The sequence below is a fragment of the Paramormyrops kingsleyae genome, chromosome 14 (genome assembly GCF_048594095.1).
Source record: "Paramormyrops kingsleyae isolate MSU_618 chromosome 14, PKINGS_0.4, whole genome shotgun sequence".
NCBI classification, from domain to species: domain Eukaryota; kingdom Metazoa; phylum Chordata; class Actinopteri; order Osteoglossiformes; family Mormyridae; genus Paramormyrops; species Paramormyrops kingsleyae.
This window is the reverse complement of record NC_132810.1, coordinates 26,031,044-26,055,188: the sequence shown is the minus strand read 5'-3', so window position 1 is coordinate 26,055,188 and position 24,145 is coordinate 26,031,044. Positions and strand designations below refer to the sequence as shown.

Here is a 24,145-nt window from a genome sequence, read left to right as displayed (position 1 = left end):
TTCTTGTACTGCTCTTTCATACAGAGGTTTTGGAAGGAATTTAGCAGGTTAGTTGTGAACCATATTTTAAGGGACTTTTCCTTACGGTGGGAGAATGTCTTGTATAATTAACACCCCTGGCTGTTTATATTACTCTAGTCTGTTGTATACTTCATCTGTTTATATGCTGTATACTTGCTTGACCTTTAGCATAGCGGCAGTGCCATAAAATGTTATGTGGGGTACGCATGCGCGGACGTGCGACTTGCAAATCGGGTAGGAGCTACTAATCGAGCAGTGATATTGACACAGCTTTGCAGATAAGTACTCAGCTTTTGGTTGACTTACCGAGCAGGCGTGTGATAAAGGGATATCTTGTTGAACTATTAATCCGTTCGAAAGAAAACATCTGGTTGCACACTCTATGTTCAGAAATAGTTGTCAATTCAGTGAATGAACTGTCTGCATATACGTCCACACATTTGATCTGTGATTCTGGTTTTTCTGCCTGCTCAGATAATTGTATTGAATTAGAAAAAAACAAATTTATTAAAATGTATGTAGCCCGTGGGGCTGTGTAAGTGTTTAGTTTATTATGCTAATGGTGGGTGTGGAGGCGTGCGGGTATAAAAGGGTCAGGAACCAATAGTTTGGGTAGGTTTCGGGGGGGGTCGGAAACAGTGACGGTCGACTGGTTCCTGTTTGTGCGAGAGCACCTCTCAGCCCTGGTAAGCAGCATTTTTATAAGCTAAGAAAGGGATACTTGTAACAGTCCATTTTATTAAAGTGTTTTTTTTTCTGTTTTTTTTTTTTTTTAGCATGAACTGCCATGTGTGCCTGTTGGATGAAATAAAGATTTATTGTAAAAGGTACGTGGTTTAGTTATTGAAATGTTGGTAGTGCAGCCATTTGCGTATGTTAAATGTTGTTTTGTTATGTTATAGTTTGCCGCTGCTCTATGTTTTTAGTTTGTATGGTTTCTTTTGTTAGTCCGCCGCGTGAGTAGTCGAAGGGTGGCGTGGTCCGGGCGGATTAACTTTTTAAAATTTCTTTTGTCTTTTGTTTCGTGTGTTAGCACTGCTAAAAGGGGTTTTTGCAAAGTCTTACTGGCATACGTTTGAAGTGTTCACGGTTTATTGGTACATGTCCAGTGTCAGAGTATGAATTAATGTGCATGTCACTGAGTGGAACACTTGTATTTGTGAGAGACATGTTCAGTGTATTAAATGCTTGTGTGTGACCGAGCGGAAGCTAAACCGATTAATTATGGCCAGTACTAAAAAATGTGGACCAGTGGTAACTGTTTTTTGTTTTGTGCAAATGCCACTCTTTTTTTTTTTTTTTGTAATAAAGAACCAATTTGTATCTGTGGTTTGGATATTGTGAATCCTCCGCTCAGTTTACATGCAATTAAAAATTTAAACTGCAATTAAAAGCGGTCTTAAAGCTACTGTTTTAATATTTCACACATCCCAAGTGCCAATTTTCCGCCTTTAACCGTCGATAAAAGTAACATTTAACATTTTTTTTTAATTTTCGTTAAACGTACAGACTTTTGAAGGCAACAATGATGATCCTGTTGGTCAAGGCTGCACACACACCCCTGGCCCTCCAGATGGCCACACCAAAAGCAAGCGCTAGACCGTTTTGGAGTTGGTTGAATGCCGTTTTCAACAAGTAAGATTTCTAAGAGCTTTGAACGTTTCTGCCACAACAGACGAATGGAAACTGTTTCTTTTTCAGTTGCCTTTAGTAACGGGGGGGAATGCTAGCCCTACATCTTTATATAATATACAAAATGCACACAAGTGTACTACCGACTATTACTGAGGAAGTATTTAAATGTAACTTGGATTTTTAATTTTCCAGAGTGGATTATGATCGAATTAAGAAAGTGGGTCCAGACCGTGCAGCATCAGAATGGCTATTGCGATGTGGAGCTAAAGTGAGGTATCAGGGCTTTGATCGCTGGCAGCAGGACTACAATGGGTTGCCCACTGGCCCTTTGGGCAGATACAAGATTGAGGCCATTGATGCTACAGAGTCTTGTATCATGTACCGGGGATTTGACCATTTGGGTGAGTGTCAGGCATTCTATAGCAGGAATGAAAAGAAAGCAACCACAATCACTTGTATGCAATTTAATTTCAACAACTAACCCAAGTGACTGAAGAACATCCAATCAGAATCAATTACTTGTCCAGGGCATAAGCAGAGTTTGATATGGGGGGACACAACTCCATAATTGAAATGCAGAGGTCTTTTTATTGTGGAGGGTACCCTGCCTCCCTCCATTTTTTTTTAATTTATTTTTTCCCCCTCTCCTCACACTAGTTCGCTATAATTTTATTGTATTCCTTGGACTTCAGGGTATGAATGGGCTTTTAGCACCTGTCTGCTGCTGCCACAGATGCTTTGCTTGTTAGAACAATAATTAAAAAAAGACATATTCAGTAAAAATACAATTCAGTTACAAATAGAGGCACCAGTTTAAAGTAATTTTACCTAATTACATGGGTCATTCCATGTCAAATCACACTTTCGCACCTCATCACGGCTTTTAAAACTTGGCATGCTGATTTGGTCACATGAGTAACCCATGAAACTGAAATTGGGCGTGCCTAGGATCAATATTGAGGGATATTTAAGCGAACTAACTTTTTTATTTATTTATTTTTTTTATTTACCTTAATGTAAGTTGCACAGAAGTGGTCCTTATATTGTTTTAAAGCTATTGTCCAGCTCTATAGATTGAACAAATATGCTATCCCCATATGAATGAATACTATGTAATAACTGATTAAAATATAAAAAATTCAACAAAAAAACCTATATTTCAAAATTTATTAATTTTTTACTAAAGCTAGATCATAATGTCATGAACATGCCAGAAAATTTGGTCCTTGGTTTTTGAGTTGTTGCTGACTTAAAGGTAGAGTTGCATGATTTCATATCACTAATGGGAATTTTTAATGGCAGCCAAACTGACATGAAATAGTATAAGAAGCACAGGTGTAAGTAACATTAATTAAGGTTACAAATCTGCTACAATAAAATGTAATGGAAGCTTCATTAATGTCATTGCAGACACCCACCGGGAACGAGTCTGACTTACTGGTAGCAATGCAAAGCAAACTCTCGCTCCATTTGTTTAGGGATCTGATAGTCCGCAACAATGCCCATACCCGATATTCCTGGTGCACCCCCCCACAGGACCCCCTGAGGGGTTCACTCGTATGCCTTTTCAAGTTCACTATACACATGTAGACTGGTTGCGTAAACTCCCATGAACCCTAATTTGTCCTTGTGAGGGTGATGAGCTGCTCCAGTGTTCTCCAACCAGGACGGCATCCGCATTGTTCCTTCTGCATCTGAGATTTGATCAACACACAGACGCTTCTCTCTAGTACCCTGGCATAGATCTTCCCAAGGAGGCTGAGGATTGTGATCCCCCTGAAGTTAGAACAGATACTCTGTTTCCTTTCTTAAAGATTGGGACCACCACCCCAGTTCTTCAGTCCAAAGTCACTGTCCACAACCTCCATGCAATGTTGCTGGACGATATCAAACACTTTCAGGAACTTCAGCTTAACAGCTCCCTTTACTGCTGGTGTCCACCCCTGGGTTTGGGGTTTTCCACTGTGACAGGCACTAACAACTTTACAACGACAGGTCCACACAGCCACCTCAGCAATAGCAGCCCAGAACCTAGAACATCACCCATTCAGGCTCAATATCTCCAGCCTCCATCGGGAAGGAAGGAAAAGAAAGAAGTTCTGCTGGAAGTGTGGGTTGAAGATCTCTCTGACAGGGTCCTCTGCCAGATGCTCCTGGCACACCATCACTATGCCTTTGGGTCTGCCATGTCTATCTGGCATTTTCCCCTGCCATCTGATCCAACTCACCACCAGGTGGTGATCAGTTGACAGCTCAGCTTCTCAGTTCACTGAAGTGTCCAACACATGCGGTCTCAGATCCGACTATACAGTTGCAAAATCAAACCTTGAACTGCGGGCTAGGGTTCTCTAGTGCCAGGTGCACTGGGGGCCATGAGTAAACCTGCACCTGCCCAGTGTCTCTCGTCATGGACAACTTCAGAGTGGAATAGAGTCTAGCCCTTGTCCAAGAGGTTGGTTCCAGAGCCTGACTATATCAAGTCAATATCACTGTACCACCTGTACCAGCTTAGGCTCCTTTCCCACCAGAGGTGTTACATTCTATGTTCCTAGAGCCAGATTTGGTAGCTGACAATCGGTCTGGCGAGGCCCCTGCCTTCGACAGCCACGTGATCTACATTGCACCAAACTCCCATTGGTGGGCCCACAGAAGGCCAGACCCATGTAATTGCTTCGGGCTATGCGCCCCACTGGGCTCTATGGGTAGAAACCCAGCCAATGAACGCTCAACTTTGAGCCCCCACCCAGGCCTCACTCCAGGATGGGGCCCTGGTCCCCCAAATCTGGGTGCGTTTCCCAAAAGCCATGTAGTTTGCCAATGGGAGCTTTGGAAAGCGCACCCCTGGGCAGGGTCCCATAGCTGTAACTTGTCCTTGCTGTCTGTCTGGCCACTCACCTAGGACCAATTTGCCTTGGGAGACTAGTGGGGGCAATTGCCCGACGGCATAGGTCATAGGATCACAGAGTCACACAAACTCCTCCACCATGATGAGGTGGCAATTCATGGCATTTTAATGAAAAAGAACATTTAATCAGTTTCAGTGTATATCATCTTATAAAGATATCTGCAATGTATATCATCTTATAAAGATACCTGCAATGAAACCATATCATAAGTTTTTTTTCTTTATCAAAAACAAATGATTTTTATTGCAAACTGGTGTTTACCATTTCACAAGATATAATCAGCAACAGATTTAGAAGGTCAAGTATAGATTCATGGATGGTGTAAGAAACCACTTGCAGTCTGTCACCAGTATGATCAAAAAATATAAAATAAGATGCTGGAAATATTCACTGTTGCTTAAAGATGGATATGAGGAATAATTTTTTCCCTTTTTTCCCTTTTAGATGGTCTGAAATACTTAGAGGAGATACGGTTTAACAAGTGTGTTTATATAGAAGATACTTGTTTAGAGAGACTGAGCAAAATTGAAAACCTACAGTGCAGTCTACGTAAAATGGAGCTCATCTCCTGTGGCAATGTGACTGACAGAGGCATCATTGCCCTGCACAAACTCAGGTATGTGAAATCTGTGAAATGTAGTAGTTTCTAGATGGAGTTGTGACCCAAAATTTTTGCATCTGTTCACAAATAATTACTTTCCAATAAACTGTTAAAATTGATTGGTACATTTTTTGTTGGGATTTGTAGTGGGACAAACAAAATAGTAGTAATTTATGATAAATTGCATGAGAAATTCTAAAATGCCCCCAACTGTGTTCTTGGCTCCTTCTAGCAGGCCTTAGATGTCAAGCAGGTGATTCTAATTTACTTAGAAGGTATTCATCTGCAGTTCCAGTAGTATAAATTTCTGATTAGGGAAAAGGACACTTTCCTGTTCAAAGCCATTATATGTACAACAGTGAGCATAGAATAAAGAAAGAAAACCAGAGAACTATCTGAGGTGGAAAGTCAAGATTATGCATGCTTGGCTGCAGTCCAAGGGGTACATCTCCTGAGACCTTGATGCTCTGTAGCCAACCTCCTTAAATGTGGCTCCAAGAGAGAACTTGATTAACAGTTGCAGTGAAGCATTGATTGATTGGTGCACCACTATTGAAAATAATTGTAAATTATTGACTGAGAATCTTCACAGACAATTGTAAATTATATAAAAAATCTCTGCAACCACTACTTAGCTGAAATGAGTAGGACTAGTTGTTTGTGTGGTTTGCTGTAGAAACCTGGAGCACCTGTTTCTCCAGGACCTTCCAGGGGTGAAGGAGAAGATGACCATAAGGACACTGCACACAGCCCTTCCCAAGTTGACTATTATGGAGGAACTGTTGTGATCTTTCAGTGTAATCAGTTTTTAAGCTGAAACACTTTTCTGAAGTATATGAAAGTATAACAAAATGTAGAAACTATGTAATTCACTTAAGGAAGGAGGGAAAGGATTCACTTATGGGAAAGGATGGAACAAGTGACAGCAGTCAAGAAAATCTTTTTGTCAGTATTATATTGCTTTTTCAGATCAGGGTAAAAAGACTTCACTGTCTAGTTTCAAAGCTGTCCATAAAAAAATGTGTTGTAAATGTGAATGATTTGAATTTACTTAAACCAAGACTTAAATGATACATTAATTTGAGAACTTATTTTGTGTATAGCCATGGTGTGAGCAGGTTTCTGAGTTACAATGTGCACCGAGTAAACTTTAAACAGTTTACTAAGAACAAAGGTGCAGTGCTGTGTAATGTTGTAGGCCTGTAGACCATATGTTTCCTAGCCATTGTCACAGACCATTTTTATTTACTCTAATACACATAATCATAGTGTCTTTGTAAAGGAATTCCTCTGATGAAAACCTGAAATTCCAATACAATTCAGTTAAAATGTTTGGTAAAGTTAACAAGGCAATATTCATAATTTTCCCAGTATGCTGCTACTGATAGAGCAGAGAATTGCTGGAAACACAAATCCTAAGAAAACAGGCATATTATTCTGACAGAGAGTATTTTCTGTAAATAAGAACAACTTGATCCATGATTAAACCATGTAAACTTCTAGTAAGAATACGGTATTTGGGTTTATTACAGTTTTTGTAATATTTTGAGCCAATCTGGATGCTTATCCTGTACAGGTTGTGGAGGGTTTGCAAAGGGATGGATGGGTAGATCAACACCACTTTCAAACTAAATTTGTTTAAAAAAAAAAAAAAAATCTGGCATTGCCCAGATTTATTTTTACGAATGGTGCTGGGTATCAACAGCTATTTGGAAAGCCAAGAATGCAGAAACCTACTATATCGCAACAGCCCTTTTAGTAAAATGTCTCCTTTTGCCGCCGTTATGGACAGCATAATCTGTCAATTTCTGCTATCAAATTAAGGTAGACTAATCAGTATTTTACTTTATATTCAAGGAAAACATGAACTCAGACCTTTTTCCTGGGTTGTTTCATTTTAATTCAACAAATGACCTTTGCATCACCATTTTGATGAAAAAAATCCCTTCAAGTTATGCCTTTTATATACAGCAGCTAGCAAAATAATTATAATTCAAAATGTTTTGTTATGAGCTGTAACTCTTACTATTACAACTACATGGCTCAACTTTAGCTCTTTGGAAAGCTCAAAAGAGTACAGAAGTTTGTTTCTTTTTCAAGGCCAAAAGTACATCTCATGATCTGCATTTTTTCATTTAGTTTTTGTGAATTTAAAACATTGTTGAGCTGTAGAATGTATGTATAATTCAGTTTGCCAAATTAAATCAAAATCAAAAATGGTGATGCAAACATTTTTTTTGGAAATTGAAATAAAACTGAATGACCTTCCTGTTAAAAGTTTATATCCCAAGTGATGAGCTTATAACGTGTGTTACTTGAACTGAGGATCAATAAATCAAATGCCTTGGGGGAAAAAATCAATAATGTATGTTCTTAAATTATAATCTTATTATAATATTTTCAAATGTTCTTTAAGATAATGAACCTTGACATGTCGTTCACAATGTTTATACACTGCTCAAAAAAATTAAAGGAACATGTTTTAATCAGAGTATAGCATCAAGTCAGTTAAACTTTTGGGATATTGAACTGGTCAGTTAAGTAGCAGAGGGGGTTGTTAATCAGTTTCAGCTGCTTTGGTGTTAATGAAATTAACAACAGGTGCACTAGAGGGGCAACAATGACACGACCCCCGAAACTGGAATGGTTTAACAGGTAGAGGCCACTCCATTTTTCTCTCCTCATCCTTTTTTTTTTTTGATCAAATATTTTTATTGTGTATATTCAGAGATATGAACAACACAGAATAGCCATGAAATACACAGTAAAGACAATATAAAAATAAAATAACAATAACAATAACAAAAACCCTCCCCCCAACCCCCCCTCGGCGACACCCTAACCATCCCACCCTGGATCTCAGAGTATGATACAAATAGAGAAAATACATGTAAATACAATACAAAAACACAAATCATCTAGTTCCTTATGAATAATTGCACTGCACTCGTTCTTTGATCAGATTATAAGCTGCATCCCATGAAATGATTGTTTTCTGACTGGCTACATGCATCCGGGCTACGGATCTCTCCATCATAACAATGTCTAACAAGGAGTTGGCCCATCGTTGCCATGACAAAACATGAGGTGGCTGCCATCGCAATGCCAACATTTTCTTAGCTGCAGTGAGTCCAGCCAACAGTATGCGTCTTTGTTGGAGAGAGAGTTCTAAACTGGAATCGTCATTGAGCAGGAGTAAGGAAGGAGAAACGGGGACAGTGACCTCAAGCAAATCACTCAAGGTAGCGGAGATTTGTTTCCAGAAAGCAGACACATTGGGACAATCCCAATACATGTGCATAAATGACCCAACAGCATTGAGTGTGCAAAGGTCACAATTAGGAGATGTAATAATCTTCATAGCGTAGAGCTTCCTGGGGGTTAAATACATCCTGTGTATAAATTTATAGTGTATTAATTGGTGGTCAGGGTTTTTGGAGGTGTCATATAGATTGTCCCATATTGTGTCCCATATTGTGTCCCAACAAATTTCTTCCTCTCCAACCAATGTGAGGTCCCTACGCCACACACTCTCTGCTGGCAGCGGTGTACGAGGGTCAGAGATAAATTTGTAGAGTTTGGAAACCAACCCTCGGGTTTGTTTTTGTGGCGCACATAACTGATGCAACGGATGGGTCAGCAGTGGAACACCCCAAGGGACACCATATGCCTTCATGGCAGATCTCAATTGCAAATAAAAGAAAAATGATGCACCAGGTAGGTCATATTCAGCTTGTAGATCACTAAAAGCACGCAAACCGTCTTCATCAAACAGGTCATTGAAAACATTCACACCCTTATTTCTCCATAATGGAAAAGAGATGGGTTTTTTCCCAATAAGTAGAGAGAAACTATTAAATACGGGAGAGTGCTTATGCCATTTTAAATCTACCTTAGTATGGTTCATCACTGTATGGCAAATCCTAAGTAGGTAGGAAATTATAGGGCCTAGACGTGACTTAGCCTCTTTAGATGGTATGTTAGAATACACTAAATCTTGAAGCCTATAGGGCTGAGAGATATTCTCCTCAATTAATTTCCAGGAGACCGAGGATACCGGGTTAAACCATGTAGATATTGGTCGAAGCACAAAAGCCCAGAAGTACATCTTAAAGTTTGGTAAACCCAATCCGCCCTGTGTCTTATCCCGTTGGAGGGTTTTTATTCTAAGACGCGGTCTCTTCCCATTCCATATAAATTTCGATATAAGAGAATGTAATTTATCCCAATAACCCTTAGAGGGAGGGAGGGGAATCATTGAAGAATAAAAATTTACGCGGGGAAGAACGTCCATTTTAACTACTGATATGCGGGCTTGTAAAGAATTTGGAAGCTTTGACCAACGCTCTATATCCTTCTCAATTTGATTATATATGCTCTGAAAGTTATGAGATGCAATGCGAAATATAGAAGGGAAAATATCAACTCCGAGATACCTAAGCTGATTCACCACTGGGATACTAGGGGGCAGAGGCCTAGCAGAATGAACTGAATTCAAGTGCATTAATGAAGACTTAGTCCAATTGATCTTATATCCAGATAATGAGCTGAATTTATCAAAGGTGAATAATAAATGTGGAAGAGAGGAACCCGTGTCACCAACATAAAGAAGAATATCATCTGCATATAATGATATACGGTGTTCAGTATTACTGAAGGAAATAGGGACTATATCTGGGTGTTGTCTAATTTTCTGAGCCAGTGGTTCAAGCGAAAGGGCAAAAAGTAGGGGAGACAGGGGGCAGCCCTGACGGGTGCCCCTTGATATGGGAAACTGAGAGGAGAAAACGTTATTCGAATATACCATAGCAGAGGGGTTTGCATACAGGACCTTAATCATTCGAATAAAATCTGAGCCTAATCCAAAAGTGTCCAAAGTAGCCCAAAGATAATCCCACTCCAAACGATCAAATGCTTTTTCAGCATCAAGCGATAGAACTGAACAAGGGAAATCAATCATATGTGCTGCATGAATAATGTGTAGGAGCCGGCGTATATTGTCAGACGCTAATCTGCTCTTAATAAATCCAGTCTGATCATTATGAACTAATTTTGTCAAAAATCCTTCAAGTCGTGAGGCAAGCACTTTGGCAAACAATTTCACATCCCCATTCAGAAGTGATAGGGGTCTGTAATTACCACATTGTGAAGGATCCTTGTTTGGTTTAAGTAATAATGTAATTATTGCCGTGTTGACTCCTGAATTGAAAGCTCCTTTGTCAATAGCAGTATTGATCATGTCCAACAGCGGTGGGCCAAGTATGTCCCAAAAGACAAGATATAGCTCAGGTGGAATACCATCCCAACCAGGGGATTTTCCCTTCTTCATACTACCAAGAGCATTCCTCAACTCCTCCAATGTAATTGGAGCGCTAAGTTTCCCCAGGTCGTAACTAGGAAGAGTAGGAAGATTGAGGTCATGGAAAAAGTTTTGACAGAGATCGTTGTTTAGGATTATTTCAGAAGAGTAAAGGGTAGAATAGAAATTTTTAAATTCCATATTAATTTCACCAGGTTCGGTTAAAGTGGTTGTAGGTGTTTGAATAGCCATGATATTAGAGTATTTCTCATTCTGTTTCAGTCGTAAAGCTAGCAAGTGGCTCGGTCTAGATCCATTGAAATAATAATTTCTTCTGGTTCTATGTATTAGGAACTCCGCCCTCTGTCTCAATAGAGAATTCAGCTCAGTCTTTGTTACAGATATTTTCCCCAACAGGGCATCGACCTGTGTATTCTGTAGTTCTGACTCAAGTTGGGCAAGAATGTCTTCTAGTTCACTTATTTTCTGAAGTCTCTTTTTCTTAAGATAAGATGAAAAAGAAATAGCTGAGTTCCTGATGGAACCCTTGATGGCATCCCATAAAAACCTGGGGTCATCTACTGAACCTGTATTGATCTCTATGAAAGTCTTCAAGCTAGTTCTTAGAAAGGTGCAAAACTCTTCATTTTGTAAAAGAGACGTATTGAAACGCCACCGTGACGCTCTAGTGGGGGTGTTCATAAGCGTAAAATGAGCTGAATTCATCCTTTTTGACTACGGTCAGTGTCACTACTGGTAGCATGAGGAGATACCTGGACCCTACAGAGATTCCACAGGTATTCCAGCTCCTCCAGGATGGCACATCAATACATGCCATTGCCAGAAGGTTTGCTGTGTCTCCCAGCAGTCTCAAGGGCATGGAGGAGATTCCAGGAGACATGCAGTTACTCTAGGAGAGTTTGACAGGGCCGTAGAAGGTCCTTAAACCATCAGCAGGACCGGTATCTGCTCCTTTGTACAAGGAGGAACAGGATGAGCACTGCCAGAACTATACAAAATGACCTCCAGCAGGCTTCTGGTGTGAATTCTCTGACCAAACAATCAGAAACAGACTGCATGAGGATGGCTTGAGGGCCTGACGTCCTCTACTGGGTCCTGTACTCACTGCCCAGCATCATGGAGCTCGATTGGCATTTGCCATGGAATACCAGAATTGGCAGGTCCACCACTGGCGTCTTGTGCTTTTCACAGATGAGAACAGGTTCACCCTGAGCACATGTGACAGATGTGAAAGGGTCTGGAGAAGCCATGGAAAACGTTATGCTGCCTGTAACATTGTTCAGCATGACCGGTTTGGTGCTGGGCCAGTGATGGTCTGGGGAGGCATATTTATGGAGTGACGTACAGACCACTGCAGGCTAGACAACAGCACCTTGACTCCCATTAGGTATCGAGATGAAATCCTTGGACCCATTGTCAGACCCTATACTGGTGCAGTGGGTCCTGGGTTCCTCCTGGTGCACGACAATGCCCGGCCTCATGTGGCGAGAGTATGCAGGCAGTTCCTGGAACATGAAGGAATTGATACCATTGACAGGCCCCCACGTTTGCATAACCTAAATCCAATAGAACACCTCTGGGACATTATGTTTTGGTCCATCCGAGCCACCAGGTTGCACCTCAGACTGTCCAGGAGCGCAGTGATGCCCTGGTCCAGATCTGGCAGGACACCATCCATTGTCTCATTAGGAGCATGCCCCGACGTTGTCAGGCATGCATACAAGCACGTGGGGGCCATACAAACTACTGAGTACGATTTTCAGTTGCTGCAATGAAATTTAATAGCCTGCCACATAATTTTTTTACTTTGAATTCAGACCTCTGTAGGTTGATATTTTTCATTTCCATCAAACGATGTGACATCCTTTAATTCCTAACACATTATCCAGTCCATATCAGTATAGATACCCAGTAGGATTTTTTTCCCCCCCAATGAGATCTGATATGTTTCCAAAGTGCTCACTTTTTTGAGCAGTATATTTAAGTGCAGCATTAATCTGTAACTTATCCTATATTATGTGTTTGTATATATTCGTAAAACATAACAGGTATTATAAAATTGAATTAATGTAGTATAAAATTAGTAATTGAAGGAAAATGCAGATATGAAGACCAAGCTTTATATCACAAAAATCTACAAAGCTGCTTATATAATGCACACTGAGCAAATGTAACAAGCCAGTACAAGTTTAATTTATACTATATTCAAATACTCAAAGTAAAGACAATCAAGAAGAGTGAAGCAGTTCTATATTACAAAAGCCATACATAATGCAAAGCTCCTCAGGAAACTTTTGATAAGTATTTCAACTTTTGATAAGTATTTCAATCCCAGAGAAGCTGTGCCATCTGTCTCCCAAAACACTGTCAAGTTTAACACTGTTAAAGTAAATACACTTGTAATTCAATAAATAATTTACATTAGCCAGTTGAACCATGTATTATAAAATTAATATTATTTCATTTTTTTTTTGTTTCTAATTCAGATTAACATCGTTGGATGTACTGTTTTTCTAAGACACATTTTTCAAATGCCAATCTCACTTTAATGAGCATAGAATATATGGCACATATGCAAACCTGTTTATATATTTTACTTACCATTTATTCCAGCATGGGCTTATTTTTAAATGTGTATGGCTGTGTGGGAATTGATTAGGTACTGAAATTCACACAATGGCCCACAAACTACCTAAAGCTGCCTCAGAACTGACACATCACACCTGTCACCCTGTAGTCAAAGGCTGCCCTATGTGCACGAATGAAAAGGGGCATATGTATGTGTTTACAGAACATCTATGTAAAACACTAAGTTTTACTCGGCATCTCCTAACAAAATGAAGGCCCCATGTTCTGCTGCCACCACCAACAATCTTCTTAGTGGAAGCAGGAAGTTTTACTAATAACTGTTTTCATGGCCAGCGAGTATATAAAGGTTGCTCAGAGCTGTGGGGTTGTCTGTTGGCCGACTTTCCAGGACCACCACCCTGTAAGAGCAGAAAGAATAGTCACAATAGATATAGAGAATAGATCCTTAATTCGCAATTTGCCCCATTAAAGAATAACGTGGAAAATATCTTTAAATGGCCAGCATCAGGTGACATGCAAAATATGCAATTTAGCATGGAAAAAAATGAACACACATACACAAACACATGATTTAACTGCAGCTAGGGGTGTGCAATTTGGAAGACATTCATGATCTACTTTTCATGTGAATCGCAGAGATTGTGATGTTTTATGTCCTCTTTCTAATACTTCGGAACTTCACATAAAACTTCGATGGCCAGTAATAATGTGTCACTACCCGATTCATACCACACTTCCTCAGTTCCTCACATTGAACTCTTTTTCAAATATATCACATGAGATGCCCTGTGATAGAGACACATGATATAAATTGGCCAATCATCTAGTAGAATGAGGCATGATCCATATCACCAGCCTGATTTGTACCTCCAATTCTGCACTGCATTATATTTCCTGGTACTGTCAGATCTGTTTATCAAGCCATTTTACGGAAAACTATTTTCTATATTTACATTAAACTACAGGGGTGGCTTTATTGTTTAGCAAGAACTGGTGTTAATAATTTTGCTGACTGGGAAAAAAATAAATGTTTTCTTTGCTTTTCATTTTAAATGTTCACAACAGTCATCCATTTCTATCTACTTGTTGCAACTAAGTATCCCATATATGAAATATTAGTTTATATTTCCATCAGTTGAAATTTCTGCTGCTCAGCGACATAGTATTTTGGTATACTTATAGCTTTGGTTCACTCTGAAACGAAAGGACATATACAATCACCCACCATGACCAGGGTACCTAACAAGACCCATACACTCAAGCAAGTACAGGTGCTATGCAGAACTTTCATTGAACAGACGGAGAACACAAAGAACCCAAAATCGGGATATGTGACTTAATATGTCATTCTGGGCTGGTGAAGATTGCTCATACGCAGACTGTAAACTGAACCTAATGTAGTGAAAAGAAATGATGGGACCAGGGGTGTTTCTCAATATGCATACATCACTGTATTTGTGTTCTCTTGTACCCTTTTTATGTCATCTTCCATTGCCGAAGGGCAGTTCCAATTTCAAGAACAGAAGTACAGAGGATGGTAAAAATCCCTGGATGTCGTTCTTGCCCCACCCAAAATATCAGGGATACTTTGGTTGGATCCTCGCCAAACGAGACCATGATTTGTTGTGGCCCAAGTTTGTTTGATTAGTCTTGACCACGAGACCACGAATATGGACTTTTTGTTCTTGGTATTGAGAAACACCTTGCATTGGGTCATGAAAATATGAAATGAAGTTGCAAAAATTGGTTACCGTCATAAAATATGTTGTAAAGTGTAATGCTGCACATGCAGACACATGAGGTGTGAATCCATCGTGCACGGTCAGATATTACAAAAAGCAAAGTTATCTGTAAAATTGGTTGGGCTACGATCGACACTTGCAGAGGTAATACAACAAATATATTCAGCCACCTTAAAAGAAAGCATCTGACATGGCTTTATATAGTATTTAAAATAAGATTTAATTTAATTACCACTTTGAAAACAGTGTCTTTAATGCAAAATTATGTTTTAAGTGATGCTAATAGGTAAGTCCTTGGGCTTGTTTGATCAGGGTATTCTTAACGGTACATTTCAAAACTGAGAAGAAATATCGCAATTCAGATCATGGATCGTAATTGCGTGTTATAAAGATTGCGATATGATTTTTTGGGAAGATTGTCCACCTCTAACTGCATCACACACACCATATCTTTTTCCATTGTGTAATGTATGAATTACATGAAATTTCAGAGCCACTTCATCTGGGATGTACTGTCCGACCAAAGAAAAAAAACTGCAAGATGTTTGTGTATTCATAAAGCATGTGCAAGGTTCTGTGGCCTGTGAAAACTCATATGCCATTAAAGTTAGTTTATAACATTTTATGTAATTTTGTGTTTTGTGTCAGAGGGCATCATGACATCTATTCATGTAATGTTTGCTAAAAATGTAAATATTCCAGGATGTCTTGTACCTGTCAGATCCCAGCAATCGGAACACCCTACTTTGATCAGAAATCTCCTGGGTTACCTATGAATGAACAAGACGACAATTTAATGAATATTCAGTTTCTGAAAGTCCTAGCTATTTAAAAAAATATCACTAATGGTTGCAAAGACAAATATTCCAAACACAGTTTTTCATTAAGAAAACCATACCTCTTCATTTTATATTAACGAAGCAAAACTGCAGTTGTTACACATTACACAGAAACACAGGAAAGCAAAAATAGAAGAAAAATAAAATACACAGTAAGTTATTACTATAAATTGTGTCAGTTTTGTATGTTCTGCCATTGCCCAGAATTTTCCGAATGTACAAAAAACACAAGATCAGGTGAACTAAACTGCCCTTAGTTTTGGATTTTGTGTGTGACTGTGATAGACTGGTGTCTTGTCCAGGTAATATCCTGCTTTGTGTAATATCCTGCTTTTTACCTCCGCTGTTTTTGCATGAGTGTTGCATGCATTCCCCAAAACAGTCGTAATCATTTTCATAACTACTAGATGGGCTTATGATCTTTTTGTTGTGTATCTTCCTCCGACCAGATCACAATGAAATTTTAAAAAAATTCATTTATGATTGTTTTCTGAGTTTCTGAGCAACTGTTTTCAGGGCAACGTTTGTATTGTCTGTCACTGGCAGGCTATTTGCATAACGAAATGCTTTCTTTGTCAGTTGAAGTCCTACCCCAAAGTACCAAAATACTAAAGAAGTACTCCAGCTGGTTTGGCTCTTTTGACATTGGAGCTTTTGGTTCTGGTACTCGACCAGAAGTCAATGGAAAAGTGAAAGTACCAAAAGTACCGTATTTGGTGTAGTGAAAAAGTGCCCCAAATAGACAAAAGTATTGGGACACCGGACTATTACACCTACAGGAACTTTTATGACATCCCATTACAGAAAAGCATAAGTTTAAAAATGAGAGGAGGCCATTTGGCCCATCATGCTCGCTTTTGGGTAGAATTAAACTAATTACAGTGGTACCTCAGAACTCGGGTTTGAATCCTTAAAAGTTCGAGTTCTGATCAAACTTTCCCCATAAGAAATAATGGAAAACCTATTAATTAGTTCCCAGCCCCAACCTAAATATGTTTTCTGAACAGGATAAAACAAGAGCATATACTGTACTAAACACATCTAAGCACATTTATCAAAACAGTATTAATTTGTAAAGTGAGAAAATAAATGTATCCAAACAATGTGTAAAGTTAAAAAAAAAAACAATGTGTCCTGCCCCGATCAGCTGTTTCTGGTTGTTGTCATTAGTCCTATGTATTTAGTTCGCATTTCAGTTTGTTTCCCCAGTCTGGTCATTGTATTGTCCATTTGTGTTTTGCCTGCCTTACCTGTAATTAAACCCCGTATTCCCCCGACACCCTGACGTCTGCGCCTTTGTCTCCAATCTGTCCCCGCTCGGCACGACAATATTATTATAATTAAATGTATTAATGGTTTATTATTAATGATATTAAAATAAGAAATCTTTATTTTTAAATGTATTTTATTATATAATTACTGTTACTGTCATTGTCTAAATGTATTTTTACTGTCTAAATATATGTATTCAGCTAGTGTAAACATGCACGATGCTATCACAGCGAATGTGAGGCTGAGACTGAAGCGTTAACCTTTGTTTCCGCTGACACACGTGCCACGTGACTCATTCCCCCACGCGTACAAGTTTTCTTAGGTCGCCATTCGCGGTTCAACTTCTGAGATTCAGATCGAGTTCTAGGTCATTTTTTCTTTTGAACTGGTTGGTTCGACTTTTAAGAAATTTGAGTTCTAATGAGTTCGAGAACTGAGGTACCACTATATTTAAAGTTGTTAAAATCTTATCTAGCTCTGATTTAAAGGAACCCGAGGTTTTAACTTGAACTACACTAACACAAAGACTATTCCATACTCTAACTACACTCCATCCATCCATTTTCTTCCGCTTATCCGAGGTCGGGTCGTGGGGGCAGCAGTCTCAGCAGGGAAAGCCAGACTTCCTTCTCCCCGGCCACTTCTTCCAGCTTCTCTGGGGGAATCCCAAGGCATTCCCAGGCCAGCCGAGAGACATAGTCCCTCCAGCATGTCCCCGGGGCCTCTTCCCAGTGGGACATGCCCGGAACACCTCACCAGGGAGGCGTCCAGGAGGCATCCTAAGCAGATGCCGGAGCCACCTCATCTGGCTCCTCTCAATGCGGAGGAGCATTGTCTGAGTCTCTCCCAAATGACCGAGCTCCTCACCCTATCTCTAAGGGAGAGCCTAGCCACCATGCGGCGAAAACTCATTTCGGCCACTTGTACTCACAATCTAGTTCTTTTAGTCACTACCCATAGCTCATGACCATAGGTGAGGGTAGGAATGTAGATCGACTGGTAAATCGAGAGCTTTGCCTTTTGGCTCAGCTCTTTATTCACCATGACAGACCAATGCAGTGCCTGCATCACTGCTGGCGCCGCATCGATCCACCTGTTGATCTCCCGTTCCATCCTTCCCTCACTCGTCAACAAGATACTTAAACTCCCCCGAGATACTTAAACTCCTCCACTTGGGGAAGGACCCGGAGAGAGCATTCCACCCTTTTCCGGCTGAGGACCATGGTCTCAGATTTGAGGTGCTGAGCTGGTCCACTGTTCCACAGCCAGGGCGAAAACCACACTGCTCCTCCTGAATCCGAGGCTCGACAATCCGACGGACAATCCGACCCTCCTCTCCAGAACCCCCGAATAGACCTTACCAGGCAGGCTGAGGAGTGTGATCCCCCTATAGTTGGACCACACCCTCTGGTCCCCCCGGTCTGCCAGTCCAGAGGCACTGCCCCCGATGTCCACACGATGCTGCAGATGCATGTCAACCAGGACAGCCCCACAGCATCAGAGCCTTAAGGAACTCCGGGCGTATCTCATCCACCCCCGGGGCCCGGACAACCAAGGAGCTTTTTAATCACCTCAGCGACTTCCGCCCCAGAGATCAGTAACCTCCATCCAAAGAAGTGCTTTCTCAAATTCATTTTATAATGTTCTCCCACTAATTTCCACCTATGGCCTTGATTCTTGTAGATACTGAAGTAACTATTTTGTTGAACAGCATCCAGACCTGTTAGAATCTTATATACCTGGATCATGTCTCCCCTTAGCCTCCTTTGCTTGAGGCTGAACATATTTAGCTCAGTTAACCTCTCCTCATAAGACATTCCTCTCAGACCAGGAATCATTCTTGTAGCTCTACGTTGAACCCTTTCTAAGGCAGCAACGTAGTAACCTACACACAACCTACAAGCTTACCAAACCTACACACAATAACACATCTAGAGATGTAACCTGACATCCTATTGGCCTTTTTAATTGCTTCCCCATTCTGGTGAGAGTGGAACATGGAGGCATCAAAATACACACCAAGGTCTTTCTCATAATCAGCTTCCTTTCAGTGGAACCCATAAAATATCTGTACTTTATATTTCTGCTCCCTGTATGGATTACCTTACATTCGTCTACATTAAATTTCATCTGCTAGGTATCAGCCTAGTCACCAATTAAATCAAGATCCCGATGTAGCCTCTGTGCCGCTAATTCGGTGTCTGCTACACCACCCACCTTGGTGTTTGCGAATTTAACCAATTTACTGTATATATTATTGTGTATCATTTATGTAAATTAGGAATAATAGTGGTCCTAAAACCAAACCCTAGGGTACCCCACTATGAGCGACCTACTGCTTCCTGCCTGTTTACCAGTTTTCAATCAAAGCTGCTACAGTTCCTAAAATCCCTGCTGTTTGAGCTTAAGCAAGAGCCATTTGTGGGGGACAACGTCAAAGGCCTTCTGGAAATCTAAGTAGATTACATCGTAGGTATTTTTATAATCAATTTCACCTGTAGCTTCCCCAAATAACTGAAGCATATTTGTTAAACAGCATCAAATTCATGTTAGCTATCCCTCAGAATGTTGAATTCAGGTAATCTACCATTTTCACTTGGATTTTAGTTTCCATTGGCCTATAGTTTCAATCCCCTTTTTTGAATATGGACATTTTATTAGTATGCTTCCAATCAGATGGTACCACACTAGCAGATAAAGATTTCTGAAATAGCAAAGTTAAAGGACGGCAAATAATACCCCTCATCTCTTTTAAAACTGTAGGCAAGATGCCATCGGGGCGCTGCGATTTATTTATTTTGAGCTCAGCTACGCTTTGTAGCATATCAGCTAGAGTTATACATATATTGGTCAAAGACAAAGCTGGATTAGGAATAAGAGTCGATATGTTACTCATGTCCTCTACACTGAAAACCCATACAAAACAATCATTAAACTCATTAACTATATCAATTTCATTTTCAATTATAAGAACCATACTATTCTGCAGATTAGTGACTTCGGAGTTAAAATATGGGAAGAAACTTTTAATGTCATCCTTAGCCTCCATTGCAATCTTCCTTTTGACATTCCTCTTAGCCAGTTTAATATTATTTTTTTAACACAACCTGTAGACTTGCTGCTTTATTTCGACATCATTTGTTATTTTCTATTTGTGGAAGAGAGCCCTTTTCCTCCTCATTTTATTCTTAATATCATTAGTAAACCCCCTTTGTTGCAGCTTCCTAGATTCAGTGCAGATGTTTAAATACAGATGTTTAAAAATATAGAGTGATTTCTTATTTTTTTTTCTATCGCTGTATACTGCAACACTGCCTCTTTTCTTGCCTATCTGGTCCTAAATTACATCCAGTTCTAAATTCATAGGCATCAATAAGGAGTTGGTCCCCCTTTGCAGCTATAACAGCTGCCACTCTTCTGAGAAAGCTTTCCCACAAAATTTTAGAGTGTCTGTGGAAATTTTAACCCATTCATTCAGAAGAGGATTTGTGAGGTCAGGCACTGATGTTGGACATGAAGGCCTGGCTCACAATCTCCATCCCAATGGTGTTCAATGGGGTTGAGATCAGAGCTTTGCGGGCCAGTCAAGTTCTTCCACATCAAACTCAATCAGTTTTTATGGACCTTGCTTTGTGCACTGGGGCATAGTAATGCTGGAGCAGAAAATGGCTTTCCCCAAACTGTTCCCACAAAGTTTGAAACTGAATCGTCAGAAATATCTTTGCATGCTGAAGCATTAAGGGTTCTCTTCACTGGAGCTAACTTTCACAAATGTTTGTAAACCTGACTGCATGGCTAGGTACTTGATATGATACATCTGTGGTCTGAATGAAACATCCAAATTCAATGATTAAGAGGTGTGTCCCAAAACTTTTGCCCATATTAGCGTAGCTGGAGTTCAGATATACCACAAGAGCTAATGTGCTCTCTGAGTTTTATACAATAATGATTTGTGTTGTCAGCATTATACATCAAGGGCACTTCTATAGCATTTCAACCCTTTTGCTGATTTTAATTACTGTGATATTTCAAAGTGGGATTAGCAACCACAGGGCAAAATGCACATCACTTCTTTGATTGGTAACCAGAGACAGGTAAGTTTTCATATGGACGACAGGAACCATGAGCTTAAATAAAAAAATAGAAATAATATATTATTTGAACAGATGCAATCAGCTATTAAAGGAGACATAGAGAGAATAAATGCTCAATAAATTAGGATACACTCCTTCCTGCAGTGGTAAAATGTAGCACTAATATGAAATTTTCATAACCACTGACATTTTGTTATCCAACACAAATATAGATCCAGATTCATGTGACAGTATAGCACATTAAGGCAAGCCTATTTCAAACATAATTCAAACTTCAGTTCTTTAAATTTTTGGTAACACTTCACTTGAAGCAGTCTACATAAGGGTGACATGTAACCGTCATAAGAATGACATGACACATGTCATGCACATTAATGACACATTATTGATGTTTATGATTGTTGTCATAAACATCACTGTTGTCATAATGTGTCATTCAGTTTTTGGAACTGAAACACATTATGATTAATTGGAATACATCCCAAAATTGAGGCCTCAGCAGTACAGTATTGGAATTTGAACCTAATATTGTATTGGCCTAAATATAAGACGACTGACTGTAAGATCACCCCCCACTTTTTGGCAACTTTTAGAGAAAAAGTTTTTGGAATACCTAATCTTACTTTTCTAAAGAGAAATAATTTTATTTGACAAGAACATATAAAAAGTTAACCAAGAACCACATCTTAAAAAGCAATGACAGGCAATTGGATTACAATAAGTGTAATAAACAGCAAACATTGCAAAAATCAAATGTATTATTTGGGAGGGGTCGCCCCGGGTCGGTAACAAATATTGCAAACTCCACAACCCTTGCGGACACAATGTTTTCTAAGCAGCAGATCCACATGAAGAGGATAAAAAAATGTATTGCGGAGAAAGATTGAGCCAAATTAACAAATTTGACAGTGAATGAATGTTACTATCTTTATTAACAGACACTATTGGTTAAATAATAGCAGCGGCCCAGCCAGGGTCAGTCAAAACACTCCTTAAAAATATATTTGGCAGCATCTATTCTATTTTTTGTCTAGACGACACCACTTTTTCAGATGTATTTTGAAGAAAAGAAAAACAACCTAAATTCAGGTCATCACAGTACTTATGGTCAAAAGTCTATTGGCTTTAATGATGCAATATACTCTTCAGAATCACTGTGCTTCATTTTCATTTTAGAAGTCAAATGAAGGCTGAGGAAAATCAACATAAACTGGAAAGGATCATGTACTTGCCTCATTAGATTTGAAGCTCTTTCCCTGCATGCCATGTTTCCAGAAAGCCAACACACTATCCTGAAGGCATACTGACAAGAAAGAAAGGTAAAAGTCTTAAAATTAAACAAGCCAAACAATGCTATGAAATTTAACATTTAAAAAACATGTAAATATTTTGTATAAAAGTACACTCTTACCAACAGAACCAATGCAGAAATCAAAGCTCAGTTCAGAGGCAAGCTTTTTGTTTGATTTCAGCTTCCCCTGCAGATTAACTATTTTCAAATTGTCTGCAAAGAAATGCAATAACACTGATAGGTGAAAGAAGGTAGTAGTGTAGTGTGGAATTTGAATACTGTTTACATTGATTATCAGTGTATACAGTGAGGGAAATAATTATTTGACCCCCCCACTGAATTCCTAAGTTCAACCATTTATAAAGAAATGAGAAGTCTACAATTTCAATGGTATGTTTATTTCAACATCAGAAGATACATTTTCAACAAAATAAACAAGAAAAAATCATCATGTAGCAGGTACAAATCAATTTGTAATTTATCTAGGGAAGTAAGTATTTGATCCCCTACAAGTCAGCAAGAAATTAACACATTAACACAACACAAGTAGTACTTACTTAAATATTAACAGATTCCAAGCCAGCATTCACATTTAATGGCATTACTTTGTTTAAAGAGTATTCTTTGTCACTAACCTTTCTAGCTCTTTGATCTTATCAGCATCAGAGATACCAGAGAGATGTCTAAGGATGTCAGAGACAAGACTGTTGACCTTGACAACGGTGGAATGGGCTACATGACCATCAGCAAGCAGCTTGGCGAGAAAATGACAACTGTTGTTGGAATTATTTGCAAATGGAAGAACGACAGATTAACTGTCAATCACCTTGGATGTCGGGGCCCCAAGGAAAATTTCATCTTGTGCGGCATCAATGATGAGATCAAAGAACAGTGACGGCTAACCCCAGAACTACACAGGAGGAGCTCGTTAATGATCTCAAAGCAGCAGGGACCTCGGTTGCCAAGAAAACCATTGGTAACACAGTATGCAGCTATAGTTTGAAATCCTGCAGTGCTCAAAAAGTACCCCTGTTCATGAGGGCTCATGTTCAGACCCATCTCAAGTATGCCAGTGAACACCAGAATAATTCCAATGAGGCTTTGAAGAATGTGATGTGGTCAGATGAGACCAAAATCGAACTGTTTGGCATCAACTCTAATCACTGTTTTTAGAGGGAAAAGAATGCAGACTGTAACCCCAGGAACACCATCCCTACTGTCAAACACAGAGGTGGAAGCATTATGCTTTGGGGGTGTTTTTCTGCCAAGGGTACAGGACGGCTGCACTGCATCGAAGGAAAGATGGATGGGGCCATGTAGCATAAAATCTTGGAAGAGAACCTCCTTCCTTCAGCCAGGGCTCTGAAAATGCATTGTGGGTGGGTCTTCCAGCAAGACAACAACCCTAAGCTGCTTCAAGAAGAAGCAGATTAAGGTCATGGAGTGCCCTAGCCAGTCACCGGACCTTAATCCCATAGAAAACCTATGGAGGGAACTCAAGCTTTGTGTCTCCAAGTGACAGCCTAAAAAACTTAAAGATTTGGAGGAAATCTGCAAAGAGGAGTGGATGAAAATTCCTGATGAGCTGTGTGCAAACCTGGTGACCAACTACAAGAAATATCTGACAGTTGTGCTTGCCAACAATGGTTATTCCACCAAGTACTAAAGCATGTGTTCCAAGGGATCAAATTTCCCTAGATAAATGACAAATTATTTTGTAACTGTTACATAATGATTTTTCTGGCTTGTTTTGTTGATCTATCTATCTTTTGCTGTTAAAATAAACCTACCAGTGAAGTTATAGACTTCTCATTTCTTTATTAATGGGTCAATTT

The 24,145-nt window shown here is 39.6% G+C and overlaps 2 protein-coding genes across 8 annotated transcripts in view; one reads left to right on the top strand and one right to left on the bottom strand.

Annotated features, from left to right (window-relative positions):
* The first annotated feature begins 240 nt into the window (after positions 1-240).
* On the top strand, positions 241-24,111 carry dmac2l (distal membrane arm assembly component 2 like). 5 transcript variants are annotated; one of them, XR_011982444.1, is made up of 7 exons: positions 241-707; positions 798-848; positions 1,531-1,656; positions 1,849-2,057; positions 5,007-5,178; positions 22,196-22,338; positions 22,971-24,111. XR_011982444.1 is itself a non-coding variant. In XM_023790918.2 (6 exons), the coding sequence occupies exons 2-6, from the start codon at positions 799-801 to the stop codon at positions 5,878-5,880; spliced, it is 573 nt and encodes a 190-aa protein (XP_023646686.1). In that variant the 5' UTR covers positions 242-707; position 798; the 3' UTR covers positions 5,881-7,654. The 5 variants fall into 5 exon arrangements, 3 of the variants coding, with proteins under 3 accessions (XP_023646686.1, XP_023646685.1, XP_023646684.1); XR_011982445.1 differs by having other exon boundaries at positions 22,954-24,111; XM_023790918.2 differs by lacking the exons at positions 22,196-22,338; positions 22,971-24,111 and adding an exon at positions 5,865-7,654 and having other exon boundaries at positions 242-707.
* map4k5 (mitogen-activated protein kinase kinase kinase kinase 5) overlaps positions 12,655-24,145 on the bottom strand; it is a 121,509-nt gene continuing 110,018 nt past the window's right edge. For all 3 annotated transcript variants that reach the window (XM_072698889.1, XM_072698891.1, XM_072698890.1), the window contains 4 exons: positions 22,431-22,523; positions 22,252-22,322; positions 15,529-15,584; positions 12,655-13,470 (listed from right to left, as the gene is read on the bottom strand). In XM_072698889.1, the coding sequence (XP_072554990.1) occupies positions 13,383-13,470; positions 15,529-15,584; positions 22,252-22,322; positions 22,431-22,523 (308 nt within the window). In that variant the 3' untranslated portion in view covers positions 12,655-13,382. The remainder of the gene's footprint in view (positions 13,471-15,528; positions 15,585-22,251; positions 22,323-22,430; positions 22,524-24,145) is intronic.